The 15299-nt window shown below is 46.0% G+C and overlaps 1 protein-coding gene across 11 annotated transcripts in view; it reads right to left on the bottom strand.

Moving 5' to 3' along the window:
• Positions 1-15299, bottom strand: part of TANC1 (tetratricopeptide repeat, ankyrin repeat and coiled-coil containing 1) — a 241797-nt gene that overhangs the window by 41910 nt on the left and 184588 nt on the right. For 8 of the 11 annotated variants that reach the window (XM_043487584.1, XM_043487575.1, XM_043487574.1 and 5 more), the window contains 7 exons: positions 14278-14400; positions 13203-13484; positions 12296-12453; positions 9365-9596; positions 7839-8005; positions 5494-6101; positions 566-674 (listed from right to left, as the gene is read on the bottom strand). In XM_043487584.1, the coding sequence (XP_043343519.1) occupies positions 566-674; positions 5494-6101; positions 7839-8005; positions 9365-9596; positions 12296-12453; positions 13203-13484; positions 14278-14400 (1679 nt within the window). The remainder of the gene's footprint in view (positions 1-565; positions 675-5493; positions 6102-7838; positions 8006-9364; positions 9597-12295; positions 12454-13202; positions 13485-14277; positions 14401-15299) is intronic. The other 3 variants (XM_043487580.1, XM_043487583.1, XM_043487581.1) reach the window with 1 other exon arrangement.

Raw genomic sequence — 15299 nt, 5'->3', positions numbered from 1 at the left:
AGTCTGAAATATTGCAAGAATTTTCCAAAATACGACACAGACAGGAAGTAATAAGCAAATGCTACTGGAAAAATGATGCCAAAAGTCTAGTTCAATGCAGGGGTGGCACAAACCTTCAATTTGTAAGAAAAAATACAATTATTTGCAAAGCACAATTAAGCAAAAGTGCAGTATACCAAGGTTTACCTGTATAAAGTAATTATGATACGCAGGGGTGGGTGGTACGGGAGGAAATCAAACCTGAACCTGATTAAACTGCTCAAAATAACTACCCAAGAATAAAAAATCCAGAGGAAAAAGGAACAAGTTAAACTAGGCCACAAGAAACAAGGACACAATCAGAAAATCCAGGTGGCAGGAAACTACAGAGGTCACATAGCTTCTTCTACAACTATTTAACAAGGAAACAAAGGGGAATGAATGAAGTAGAAACTTCTAAGAGATTTAGAGGGTGGAAAAATGAGAACAATGGTTACTTTTAGGCATGGGCTGACAAAGTTGTCTCCAGAACCAAAACCTCAATGTGGTACCAATGAAACCCTCCCTCCAGCGGTGTGGAGCTCACCTTGAAAATGTGTGCCTTCAGGATGTGATGGCCAAGCTCCATGGTCTGCTGGCGGTTCAGCTTGCCCTCCTGTCGCGAGAACATGAACGCCAGCAGAGCGTGCCCATTCCTAGGACGAGAAACACAAAGGCTGGTAACCAAAGGCCCCAGTGCCCCTCCCTGCAGGCCCTTGGGGTGAACACCACCAAACGACCCCTGAACTCTCCTCCTGGTGTCTCAGCATCACCGTATGAGATGGGTGGAAAGCTGCTTCTTCACAGAGGATGCCAATGCTGTTTACTCCTGAAGTCATTTTCTCGGGACTCCCCTATCTCTGTGGAGTGACTCAGAGAGAAGCCCCAGGACAGGGCAAGTCTTTGCCTGTGGAACCACCCACTCTGTGTTCATCGGCCATCACTCTCTCGTAATTTAAGTCTTTCACAAAAACACAAACTCCATGAGACTAAGGGTCTTGTCTAAGTCACAGCTATGGTCACAATACCTAGCCAATGCCCAAGACTCAGTAAGAACCCAAATATGCATTTCTTGGATGGATGGACAGATGAAGGACAGATATGTGCAAATGGACAGATGGAGCAGAACCATACTGAACCTGACCCTAGGCCTCCTGTCAGTACAATCACCACTGAGGGTAGACCTGGGCCAAAGGACAAGCCCTTACCATGGGAGGGAAAGAAAAACCAGGCTACACACAGAAATAGCTCAAGATCAGCAAACAACTAGCATTTTAGGCTCGAAAGGAACACAGCTCCTTGTGGGGTAAGAAAGCTAAGCTATATGAGTGTGTCTGCTATGTCTGGGCACAGGATGGACATTCTACTGACACCACCAATTAATCCCCCTACTAGCCCTCTCATGAAGGAGCCACCATACCCATTTTCCCCTCCATGTCTGTAGAACTTATTCTGTCTCCCATGGACTCCATGCCTTCACCTACGCTAGTCTGTTTGGAAAACATGCTAAGGGCGGCTTATTCCAACAGCAGCAAATAACCTGACACCTGTGAAGTTTTGTTCTGCTGAGAAAAAGCGGCTAGTTGTAGAGAAAAAGATAAACACTGTGAAAAAGAAAAGCATTCTCCTAAATGTGTTTTCTAGTCATTGCTGATCTAGAAGATTAAAAGCATGCATCATTTAAATCATATTTATCTATCCAAATGCTTGCCTGTTTCTCAATTATCCATCATGTTACAGATGAGGAAATCAGGGCAGGTGGAAACCACAGACTGTTTTTCATCCTACAGGAGAAGGTGTGACATTTAAGGCCACACTGCCACTGAGTCTCCCACTTAATGTCTTGTAAGGGTTTAGAGCACATCCCCTGTGCTCCCTTGCACACACTACCTCCCAGACCTCAAGCTTCAGTTCCCCTTCTCACATGAGAACCTCCCCTGCTCCCATGGAAACCACTCTACCATCTTCCAGTGGTCCACGCCCTCCCTGGTCCATATCAATGGGCTAGTCCCACATGACTCTAATCAGGGCCAGTCTCCCACCCATAGGCTCAGCCACCCTCAGTCTCCCAGTCTGCTAGCTCTGTGGCCATGCTAGCTACGACCACCACAAAACCTGGTAAGTACTGTGGTTGGCTGGTCCTGGTGGGTTATGACCACCCACCCTTCAGTGGTTGGGCCAGAGGTGTCTGGGGCTCTCAGCTAAGCACATGGCTTCCCACCTCTCTGAGGAAACAATTCACCACACAGTTATTGGGTACTCCTCTACACTGAATATACCTTTACATCCTTCCTTCCTGGTCCTAAGATCACATGCCTCCTTCTAAGTCAACCTACACTTACTGTCCCTTTTCCAAAGCTTACACATATCCAGCTTTTTACCACATGCCAGATGCAGAAAGAGTAACTAAGTTATTTTATTAACCTGTTTGACCCTGTCAATCATGAAGTATCACGATTCCAAATTGGTTTGCTTGGGGGGAAACAGAGGCCTGTACAGGTAAATGATGTGCCCAAATAGGTGATAATGACTGAGGAGAGTGTGACCACAGTCTACGTAATATTTGAGCCCCTGTGCTCTTCCTCAGCATAACCCGACTTATCCAGTCATTTGTGCATTAACATCCTCCCAGAACCAGCACCTTGTTTGATACTGGGGATCTCATGGGGAACAACGTGAGGTCCTTGCCCTGAGGAGCTCTCAGCAACTGGACTGGAGACACTAAACAAGACAAAATCAAGCTAGAATGGTGTCGTGAACGGATGCTGCAGAGGCAAAGAGGAGACTCGCTGACCCCATTCCCTCGAGTTTCCAATTTCTCCCCCTTCACGGAGCGTGTTTCCATGAACATGCTGTCTCAAGGATGCTTCCAACAACATCCCAATCCCTTGTGTTGTTTAAAACATAAACCAAAACTCTTCCCCCACCCTCAACCCCAAACCTCCCCACCCTTTTACTTTCCATGCCAGGATGCTGGCTCTCCTCTTTCACTCCTAACAACCCAAGGGAAGGAATCTCCTGGAGATCTACGACCCTCCTCCCGCAACAAAAAGCCATGGCTTCCTCTGAATCCTCACCTTCCTTCACTTCTCAGCAGCGCCTACTTCCTTCACTTTCCCAGAAATCCTTCTCCTTGTCCCGAAGTCCAACATTCCCTCTCCCCCAACTGCACTTCCTCAACATGTCCCACCATTGCCTCTCCATCAACGATGCCAGATCTTTAACTCCAACCTCTCTTCCAATTGTGAGACCCCACCTGCCTTGGAACCCCACCACCAACCCCATGAGCTCACACTGCTAAAATCCTAAGCAGCTCCTGCCTAGCAAAGCCAGCCCCGTGCCTCTGCCTTTCTGACGTGCTTTAAGAGTAATGCCATCGCTAGTTTCTGAAGCTTAACACCTCAATGTCATCCATATACAGTACCTCCTTCTGCTCGACTCTGCCCACAGGCCAAGCCAGGCCCATCTACCTCATGTTAGCAAGGCTTCTCTCCACTTTACTATCTTCCTGTAAAATGGTCTGACTTGGCTAAATGTATCATAGAACATCTGTCACCTAGTTTTTACTGACTGGCTAAATAACCTGGGAGTTAGTTTATTGTCCCAAAGCACTTTCAAAAGACAGTAAACTCTTAGCCCAGTGTCACTTAAGAAAACACCCTATTTACAACATAAAAGAGCAGCTAGACCAAGAGAGTCAATGGTAAGTCAATATTCATGGAAGAAACATACGTTACCATATGTAAAATAGATAACCAGTGGGAATTTACTGTGTGACACAGGAGGCTCAAATCAGGTGCTCTGGGACAACCTAGAGGGGTAGGGTGGGAGGTGGGAGGGAGGTTCAAGAGGGAAGGGACATATGTATACCTGGGGCTGATTCATGTTGATGTATGGCAGAAATAAACACAGTATTGTAAAGCAATTATCCTCCAGTTAAAAATCAATAAATTAAAAAAAATATTCATGGGAGAAAGGGAGTATATGGCTCACAAGTGTTTATTCATTTCATTTCTGGGCCTTAGCATCGGATTAAACAGCCAGGGCAGCCCAAAGGAGCTGAGAGGCTTGTCAGACCTCTTACACAGGGCCTGGAGCAATTCCGAATCAGAGAAGGCAGGAGCAATGATGCTGGACATGAGCCCACCCTTATCTAAGAGCATTTGCGCTTCAAATTCCTCAGTCTCTCACCCTGACTAACACCACACTGCAGGGTGGGCAGGCTTCCCACCTACCTCCTCCCCTGGACAATGGGGAGAGCTGTGTCCTGGCTCAGCCTTGCTGCAAAGCCTCAGTGGACCTCTGACCCCTCAGATGCAGCTGCCCCACCACAAATGAGGCACCTAAACTCTGAACCCAATTCCTCCCAACCCCAAATCCCAATCTGCTATCCTTTCAGGACACAAGTACAAAATGAGGTGGCCAGAAGCGATGGCTGCATTCCCCTCTGGGGCCACAGATGCATCAGATCCCTGGGACAAGACGCCACAAGCTCAAGAGGTGGTAGAATGGCATTGAGAGACAGTCTGCAGATTCCCAGCCCCACAAAGGAATGGAGCTGTGAACAGGCTTGAGGGAAGCCAGCTGTTCCCTGCAGCTGGTTCCACACTCTCCTGCTCGTGCCCCTGAGAGAGGGGATGGGGACCTAAAAGAGAATCACAAAGAAACACCGCCCGAGAACCGCCCAGCTTCTCCTTCGTCCAGATATGCTGAGGAGTCCTACAATACTAGCAATTAAAGGAGGGAAGCTTTCACATGAAACTCTACTCAATGTGATGTGGCAGCCTCAATGGGAGGGAGGTTTGGGGAGAATGGATACATGTATATATAAGGCTGGGCCCCTCCACTATTCACCTGAAATGACCACGACAACTGCTAATTGGTTATGTACTCAGTCGTGTTTGACTCTTTATGACCCCATGGACTGTAGCCCACCAGGCTCCTCTGTCCATGGAATTCTCCAGGCAAGAATACTGGAGTGAGTTAATTCTCTTTTCCAGATCTTCCCAACCCAGGGATCAAACCCATGTCTCCTGCATTGGCAGGCAGATTCTTTACCAACAGCGCCACCTGGGAAGCTGGTTAACTGACTGTATCCCAATACAAAATAAAAAGTTTAAAAAAAAAAAAAGGGAAGGAAGTTTTTATTTGAGGGTTTCCCGGGTGGTTCAGGCGGTAAAGAATCTGCCTGCAACTCAGGAGACCCAGGTTCAATCCCTGGGTCGGGAAGATCCCCTGGAGAAGGGATTGGCAACCCACTCCAGTATTCTTGCCTGGAGAATCCTATGAACAGAGAAGCCTGGCAGGCTACAGTCCATATAGTCGCAAAGAGCTGGACAGGACTGAGCGACTTTCACTGTATCATTCATGCTGTGTTGTCTTTCTGCAAAAGACCATGAATCGTGTTTGTGATCCCTTCACCAGCCAGGCATCAGGCTTCCTGCACAAAGCTGCTGGATAAGAAGCCTGTCATACCTGGGCTCACATAGGAAGGCTGTGTTCTCGCCATCTGCTCTCCACACGAGCCACTCCCTGAAGGATGGGTGACAGAACATGCGGGTTTTGTCTCGCCGCTTGATGAGGAAGCAGGAGAGAGCATCCATCCTCTGCTGGAAGTCCTCCCAGCCCTGCTCCCCTTGGATGTGGCCGGCGTTGATCGCCTGGAAGATCTGCTCATCCGTCATGGGGTGGAGGGACGCCAGGGCCACGTTTAAAATGGGAAGCGCTCTCTCGAAAGCAGACTGGGTCATGAACTTCATGTTGCACTGTAGCAGGTAAAGCTCAGACAGAGACACAGGCACCACCTTGTAGCTGGCGCTCTTGATGACCAGGTGTCCCCTTTGGAAAAGGTCCAAGGTGAGCTTGAGGTACAGGTAGGAGCCGAGGCTCCGCAGAACCAGATGGCTGCTGACTTTGCCGATGAGGGCGGCATCGGCCTTGCCGTTCAGCGAGATGTTGCTGAGGATGTCCTGGCTGCTGTGGACCCTGTGCTGGACGTAGGCGTGCAGGTCGCTGTGGATGTCTTTATTGTCCGGAAAGTCATCCAAGGACAGCTTGACAAACGGCAGCTCGCTGACGATTTCCTGCAAAGCAACAGGACCCACCGTGTCACTCCACGGAGATTTCTTTTTCATGTCAGCTGCACTTCAAACCAGATCCCCGAGTTTTCTTTCAAGGAGGATTTTCATGGATTACAGGGACTCATTGTTTTATCTTAAAACGTGTAATAGGATAAATTGAAGATAAAAAGCTTATGTGAAAGAAATGCCTGATGCGAGATCAAATCAGAAAAGGCTTTCCTGAGGCTCTTATCCGAGGATGCGGAGCCAAGTGAGATGGAAGAGCCTTGAGCTGGCAGTGACAACCTGGCTGCACCAGCAATGGGGCACGGAGACTCCCAGGTGACCTGATACCCATAATCTTTACACCGTGCAGCCGGTGATACGACAAGGACAGACACAAACCAACACTGTGCATCTAAGACCATGGCCGGACACTGAGATCAGAGGCATTCTTCAGTGTGCGTCAAGATACCCAACCAGGTCATCTGAAACTGCCCCCAGGCTGGGCCCCGGGGACTGCTGTAGTGAAGCTGTTGGACTTTCATATAGCCCACTATTTGTTGTTGTTGTTAGTTTTTTTTTTTTTTTTGTAAACTTTTAAATTGAAGTGTGACATACAGAGGTGCACAAATCTTAACTGCATGGAGTCTCACTTTCTCAAAGTCAAATATACCTGTGGGACCAGCAGGTAGACACAGAACACCCTGTCCCTTTCCCATCCTACAGGTAAGCACCTGTGGGATGACACCTAACAGTCGAGGTGAATTTTGTCCCTTTTTTGTTTAAGCATCCCACTGTCATTTCTGTAACATGTCCTCATTGAATGTGACAGCTGTAGGAGGCAGGCTGAGGACAGTTACACCCCTGTACATGGATGCTAACTGAGACTCTGAAAATTCAACACAGCTCAAACGCAGAACACAGGATTCCTGCTCCCGAGCTGCTGACTGCCAAACTCTGCTCACTCTGGAAAAGTGACTGAAAAGTGTATGAATCAAATGCCTATAAAAACAAACACCAAGTGCACATGAGGTCCCATTCTCCTTTTAAAGAGGAAAAGAAGAACCCGAATGCTATTTTAAAATAAATATCATCCTAAAAGGGAAAAAAATAAAAATCCATGTCGCGCATCTTTACTAAAAATGGATAAGGGTAGATGGAAGGAGTCAATGGTTGTTAAGATATAATTACAGAGTTCAAATGAAGGGACAGATGAGGAATAGAATTTTTAAAAAACACATACACTCTTCATTTTGCTGCAAGTGTTATCTCATGTTTAAGTTTTATGAAAAACTGAACCATTTTTCAGAATTGGCCTTAAAAATCTTCCTCCTTTACCTCTCCCTTACCTCTTCATAAAAAAAAAAAAAATTCACTGCAAACTCATACAAATAACTACCGGCAAGAATAACTTGAAACCCTAGTAGACTTATTGGCCAGGCACCTAAAACTGTCCCCCAAACTGAGTTGCGATGAACTGGGGTGAGACATTTCCATTTTGGAAGCACCACTATAGCTTAATGAAATTAGGGAACTTACCTGACACCTTGATAAATGTGCCTCGGGGGTAAAAAGGTTAGAGCTTTGCCTGTTTAGGGCTCTGTGCACTAATATTTCAAAGTTCTAATACAGTTTTCAATTCAGCAGCAAAATGATTTACAACAGTTTAAGTTGTTAATGTTAACCTAAAATTTTAATTATAAAAATTGCAAAATTGGGCACTGGGTCTTGGAAAGAGACTTAGAATTCTTTTTTTACCTGGAAATTTGCTCTTACAGTCACAATCAACTTCAACCAAGCAGGGAATTTAGAAATAATCTTGGTAATAAATGAAGAAAGTGTATCTCCATAATCAGGTTTATGAAACTCAGCTTCATTTAAGCCATCTATCAAAATAATGTATTCTTCTTCAGGAATTTTCTGCTCTAAAAGATAAAATGATTTTTCTTAAATTAAGAAATTACACATTTCTATAAGATAGCACCACCCAGTGTATTTTAATGCACAATTTAAAGTGTTAGGGAAAACTAAAAAGGTTTACATATGGCAGAAGAAGTGGTTTTCACAGAAGCATATTTTCTATTAAATTTGTAATGAAAACCAGAGTGCAGAGCCAAAAGAAGATCAATTCCCACCAAACAGTTTTCAGAAACATACTGCATCACACACATTAGCAGGATCTCACCCACATGTATGATTACAGTTAGCTCTTCAAAAACTCCTGTCACTGGGGTGAGTGACAGCAAAGATAACCAGCACACACTGAGATGAAACCTGCAAAAAACTCTAGGTCCTGTCCCCCCACCCCGCCCACAGAGCTCCCTTGATGGATTCTGGGAAGGCAAGAGGACCCTGGAAGGTCAGAGCATCCCACCGAAGGCACACAGCCAGTGGAGGTGAGAACTCTGCTACAGAGAAACCTCCAAGCCTGAACCTAGCTTTCTATTCATTGGTGCCAGTTTCCTGCCCGGAGATGAGCAGCAGTGATGGCGTATCTGCTTCCCTCCCCTCTCCCTGGCACCAAATGGCAGGAGTGCTATGGAGGCAGGTAGACTAGCTCAAAAGGTAAGGAGCAAGGGGCAGGAAGGATGAATAGACAAAGGCCCAGAATATCACTAATGCCCCTACTGAGACGGTCAAGGGCAAAAAAACCCAAATGGCCACTTCAAGAAATGATTTTAGCTTCAACTGAACAGTGAAAGCGTGCCCGTCCAGTCATGTCCAACTCTTTGTGACCCTGTGCACTGTAGCCCGGCAGGCTCCTCTGTCCATGGGATTTTCCAGGCAAGAGTACTTGAGTGGGCTGCCATTCCCTTCTCCAGGAGATCTTCCCAACCCAGGAATCGAACCCAGGTCTCCTGCACTGCAAGCAGATTTAGCATCTGAGCCACCAGGGAACAGAGGCCCCTGGAAAAACATGCTGGCAAGTTCCCCAAACAATCAACATACTCCCAATGTACTCCCTCGCTACTGAGGAGTGCAAAATAGGCAGGCAGCAGTTTCTAGGGAGCCAGTCATCTAAATAACCTCTGGTTACAAATTAGCTACTTTGGAAATGTTCAACTGGAGAGTCAATTCTTACTGGAGGTGTTCCACTCATAAGGACACTATTTGGAGGGGGACAAGGTGGGGCCCTGGACAGAGGATTCTGGGGAAGGGGAGAAGACATGCCCCTCCCAACATCCTCCCCGTGCCCACTTCGCTCCCTCTCCTCCCAGACCCCCACCCCCATTCTGAGGACCATCCCGGGGAGCGGGAGCACACGGCCGGCCGCGGGGAGGTACCGTTTCTCAGGCTTGTGAGCGGCTCCAGCACGCCCCTCTTGAAGGCGGCCACCGGGTCCTGCACACAGGACCTGAGGCTGAGCATGCTCTGCAGCTGCGGCTCCCGAATCAGCAGGTCCCGGTAGGCGGCCAGCTGGTGGGAGCGGCAGAGCAGGGCCGCGACGCTGTGCACGAACTCGGGCACCAGGCACGTGTAGGTGTTGTCCGCCTGGCAGTAGTGGTAGGCCACGACCTGCGGGGAAGCAGAGCCGTCAGCATCGCCCCATCCTCTCCGCACGGCTCCTCCCACGCTCTCCGATGGGATGCAGTCCTCCCATTCTCTAACAAGACACGTTTCTTCTATTCCCCAGGACTGAGTCATCATTTAGCTTAATGGATTCAGCAATTCCTCCAGTTTGGACGGAATGCTAAAGCTTGCTGAACTCTAGGCAGACTTTAAGTTGTAGCCACAAATCTCTCTTGACCGCCCCTAAGAGCGCCACAAGTTAACTCCCTCTGTCTCGAATATAAATGAATAAAAGTTATTCAGGAAACATAAATTCTACCCTGGCTTAAAACAATTTCGAGCCATCTGGATATTCTTGATACCCACTAGTATCACAGTCACTACATGTCTGTTTTCAAAAAGAGCAGCATCTCCTTGGGAAACTCATTTCCGGCATCCAAAAAGCAGACAAAATTGGTGGCAACGAAAGCCAGGCAGTCAAGTCACTGCTGCTTCCTCTTGCTGGCAAGAGGGCAAGGCAGCCTGGCTCAGGCCCTCAGCCTCCTCCCCACACTTCCAGCGACACCATGGAGAAGTTCAACAGCAGACACTACCCAAATCCTGCCGGTCGTGTGAAGGGACACATAGAAGGGAGGCTCCTGCCCAAGCGCTGAGAGGATCCTTTTTGTTGGGATGGATTTGAAGTGGCAGCAGGCTATTCATTAGAGAGACCCCCAAGGAAAGTGCCAGATGTGGCTCTGTCTTGAGAATGTGAGGCATACATACTGCAGACAAATGAAAAATATGCAACCTTCCCCATGAGAATGAATGTAAATATAGCTGGTGGTGGTGGTTGTTGTTCAGTGGCTAAGTCGTGTCTGACTCTCTTGCGACCCCATGGATGGTAGCCCACCAGGCTCCTCTGTCCATGAGACTTCCCAGGCAAGAATACTGAAGTGGGTTGCCATTGCCTTTCTCCAGCGGACGTTTCTGACCCACGGATTGAACCTGTGTCTCCTGCTTTGGCAGGAGGGTTATCACCAGTGAGGCCCTAAGTACAAGGTAAGGAAGGTGAAAAAGGTCAAAACACATTCATGTAAAGTGCTCTATGTTTTTCAGAGGGGTCTGTGTCACTGCTGTCCCACGCAGCCCTACAAGCCCTGCAGAAGCAGGATAAGAACCACTGGCTATGGATCAGAGCAGAGGGCAGTAGACACACAGGTTAATGCCCTGCCAGGGTGACAGACAGTCAATGGAAGATCTGGAGTCTGATTCCAGGTCTACAGACTCTTACAAAGTAGGTGGCAAGATAGGTGTGGCCAATTTGGAACCCACGTGACTTCTGTTTTTGATTATATCTATCATGGACACTGGAGAAGGAAATGGCAAGCCACTCTAGTATTCTTGCTTGGAGAATCCACAGACAGAGCAGCCTGGTGGGCTACAGTCCATGGGATCGCAAAGAGTCGGACACGAATGAAGCGAATGAGCACGCATCATGGACACTCAGAGGGAAGAGGACTGCTCTTCCCTTCTCAACTGGACAGAGCTTAACAGTGATGCAAGGGGACCTGTGAGCTTGTGCAAACTACCAGTGAGCCAGCACCACAGTCTACCTAGCATGGTGTTTGATAAAAGGAAGTCTGGCAATCCAAGAGAGGGGCATGAAATCAATTTGGAGCCATAAAGCCTTTTTTTTTAATTTAATACAGTGAACTTTATAGATGTAAGAATAAGTATATAATGTTTTTGCTTCAGTTGTGTGTGTGATGATGTGTGTGAACACCAGATGTTTAGTATAACATGTATTTCTTCTTGTGGGTCCCAAACTGGTTTTAAAAACCACTGTCACAGGGTGGCTGTGAAGTCTGCACCATATCCCTCATCTCAGATCACCCGTTCATGGCCAGAGGACTGCCCCAAATCAGTGGTCAGGGCATTGGGACTGCCCAGGCTGGGTGAGGAATAGCCTTCATCGGGAAAGCAGAAGCAAGGAACAGGGATCTAGGGCTGGGGAACATTCGTTTCAGCTCCCCTGCACAAACCTCACCCGAGGGGGTTCCTCACAGATGCTTCTCACCACTGTCCACTTGTGGTGGTTCTCCAGCATCACCAGCTCACGCCCCTTCTGCCCTGGGAGACCCAAGCGGCTCACGAGAAATGAGAGTGGTAACTGCTGCTGTGCAGGAGGGCAGCTTATGAACCTGTGCTGGATGTTGAGCAGACTGAAAATTTCAGAAGGACCTTGATGATCAGGTCTTAGGAAGGGAAGTCAGCCAAGTCTCTTTACAACATCACAAGAAACCTCTGACAGAAAGACACTTCTAACCAAGGGCCCTAGCAACAGAGTGGGGGTGGGGGAGAAGGCCTGGGGCATGGTAAAGGCTCCCAATCTCCTGCTTTTATACCAAATGAAAAATGAAGGAGAGCATGTGCTTACAAGGATGGATTTGTGGTGAGTGCAATGATAACCACGGCGGCTCTGAGGAACTCTTGTCACTTCATCATTTAATGACATCAATGACACCACTGCCAGTGTCCTAAGATATTAACTTTCATGAGTACCTTTTATTTGAAGTACTCTATCACAATTTTATCAAAAGTTGTATTTTCAAATTAAGCAACTCTTGTCTCCGTTTCAAGATCCCTTTTAAAATTCATTTCTAAAAAGCCACACTAGCAAATCTCTCTCTCTGGAAGACTCCCATAGAACAGGAGCAGGTTACCTTGGAAGCCAGGTATTTCACGGCATCCTCTCGTGATCTCTGGTTCTCAGGAGCATCAGACCCAGACACTGGGGAGGATTTAGCCGCACCAGTACCACTTGTAGAAGAACTTGGTGAAAGCAGTGGAGTGAAAGGAACATCCTGGGAGGAATCTGAAGCTGCAGTGAAGAGACCAGTTTCATTATTTACAACGATAGTGTGGGATGCTGAACATACTTCTTGGTTGGACCCAGAGAGTATTTTAACAGCTAATGAGTGAACATGGTATCAAATGCAAAGGCCCAAATGGGAATACAGCTCCCTCGCAGCCCTGCCTCCCATTACCCAGGTGCCCTCCCAGGAGAACCGCTGTTCCTGGCTTCCTTTATTATTTTTGGTTAAAAAAAAAAAAAAAATCTTTCCTGGTTCCCTGTTCTTGTTCACCCTGTTAGAAACACTTTGTTTTATTACACATAAAATAAGCAATGGGTTGTCAAATTTGCCACTCCTTCCCATTTGAAGTTAGTTTTTATAATTTTGGTAAGTCCAGCATAGAAGACGAAGACTGTGAAAAACAGGATGCCAAAGAATTCTGCACAGACTCCTTCTGGCTTGTTCTGCCAGAAGACTAATCCCAAATTTTAGGACCCTGAATTCCTCAGAGCACCTAATCAGGCCTCACTGCCCCCCATCAGGAGGGTGACAGGCCTGACAGCTGGGAGAACATGAGGGAGGCCTGACCTCACCCCAGGTCATACCTACAGAAGACTGTGAAAGACAGAGAATTCTCCAGCACGTGAGCACAAACCTGACACATCAGCTGGAATATGAGGAAAACTGGGAAATTTATGTCTATCCAGACAGCAATTCCCTCCACCTTTCTTACATTCATGCAATAAACTGGACCAGCGGTTAAACACGGACATACTTTTCGGTGATGAGCTGGGGCTGTTGGAAGCGATCTGCCTCATGCGGCTTCCATGGCAGCTCAGTGCCACCAACTTAGAAATGATGGCCGTCTTCCCAAAGCCCACGTTTCCAATAACCACCGCGCCTCTGTTTTCCGTCAGTTCTGTGTTCCTCAAGTTTTCCTCTATCTGGTGAAAGAGCCAATCCCTTCCCACAAACACAGAGTCTGTGGTTATGCTCGGTACTTCAAACAATAATGGTTTCAACAAAATGTCTTGTGGCTTGTAGGGAGCAAATCGTGCTTAGGAAAAAAAGAAAAAAGATCATTATTTTAGAAGAATGTCATAATTTTATACGCTAAAAAACTCAGTTTATCATCGATTGTATGGTTTTACAATACAAGGGGTCTGCAAGTACTTCCAGCATGGTTCTTATAACACTTCCTAATACCTCATTTATCATACCTTATTGGTCTTACAAAGGGTCCTATTAAAATGACTCTAGCCCTTTCATGCTTCTAAGTTATTTGCATGACTCAAGATAGATACACGGAGAGTTAGAGAAAGTGATGAAGGAGCCAAATCATGTCTCGTCAGTTTATCTGAAATAGTACTTAAGACATGTTTCTTCCACTTCTATAGGAAAAAACAGAAACGCATTTCCCCTAAAGACAGTGTCCCAGCTCTTATCTGTGTGTGGTGGTACTTTGATCCTTATTATGAGTTTTTTGGCTACTCAGTTGTGCACTTCAGCCAGAAGCAGGAGGTGGCCCACAGAGCCTAAGAAACTGTAACAAAGCTGATTCTTTGTTGGTGACCAAAAATTCTAGTGAGTGTTAAACAATCCCTGAGTGTTAAACGACCACTCACTTCAAAACAACATACTGCAGAATAATTTTTCAACTCCAGAAGCAAGTTAATTACATAACTTTGGATGGTTTCCTAGGACACCATAGAGATACAAACTTCTTGTACACATACACTTCATTTCATGTTTTAAAAACGGCTGGCTTGAATGCTGGTTACCACAGACTTTCCATGTTTAGTGAACGAGCTCATCACAGCCATAGTTGCAGCAGACACAAAGATAAATACCTTTAACTTCCTGTGCCCTACCTCCAGCCGTATTGTGCCATGGTAACCTAATTGATGTCCGAAGGGGAGCATTTCTCTGTCCATCCAAATAACTCAGGTCTTCCAATTTGGTTGAGCTTGTTGCTGTAATATTAAACGGAAGTTTAGTCTTTTCAAAGTTGAGTTTAATATCATACCCAAACTACGAAAAATTATAAATAACAGAGCCATTCATTTCAGGCTTTCAACAAAATTTACTTCAGACTGACTTTGGTTTTGTTTGCCTGCCCCCATTAATTTTTCTGTCAGTGCTGTTAATTGAGAAGTGGAAAAAACCAAGAGCTCCTCATTCTTAAGCCAAAGTCATGTTGATATGGTTGCCAGAATCTCCGTTACTCCAGGAAAGAGACAGCCCTCACCAAAAATTTTTATGAAGAAACCTGAATCAAGTGAAACTCAATAAAGCTTCAGTACTGACTGCAAACACAGCACAGTGCCTTGGCATCTCTGTAGCTCCAGAGAGTCTTCTACCATCACTAGAATTCCAGCTTTGCTAACTAGGTGAGCAGATTCTGCATGGACAATTCCTCAGGGCTCAGAACCCTAAAAGTCAGCTCTTAGCAGTAAAAGTAACCAAGTGGACTTTATCAGAAAGCTTCAAATTTTTATGTATACATTATAGATTATATATTATATTATGTTTATGTACTTTTTTAATTCTAAAAATAAGTAATCACATTTTCCTCTGATCAAATAAGTAAGAGTCATGGCACATAGTTACCTGTTAAAAAGTTTTAAGGATCTATTCAAGCACACATAAGGTGAATTATAAAAATAATCAGTACAAAATAATTTTGTTATGTCTTAGCAAATTTTTAAAGCATATACACAGTTCATGCTTCCATCTTAAAAAAGGAAGCTTCTCCTATTTATTTATATATATATATTCTAGGTCACAATGAGAAAAATCTAAATAAAAACAAACCCAATCTGGTTTGGGGGTTAAGGAGTCTATTAAAAAAATAATGATGATCCTAGACATA

The sequence above is a fragment of the Cervus canadensis genome, chromosome 15 (genome assembly GCF_019320065.1).
Source record: "Cervus canadensis isolate Bull #8, Minnesota chromosome 15, ASM1932006v1, whole genome shotgun sequence".
NCBI lineage: Eukaryota > Metazoa > Chordata > Mammalia > Artiodactyla > Cervidae > Cervus > Cervus canadensis.
The sequence above is the reverse complement of the archived record's forward strand: the minus strand, read 5'-3'. Positions and strand labels throughout refer to the sequence as shown.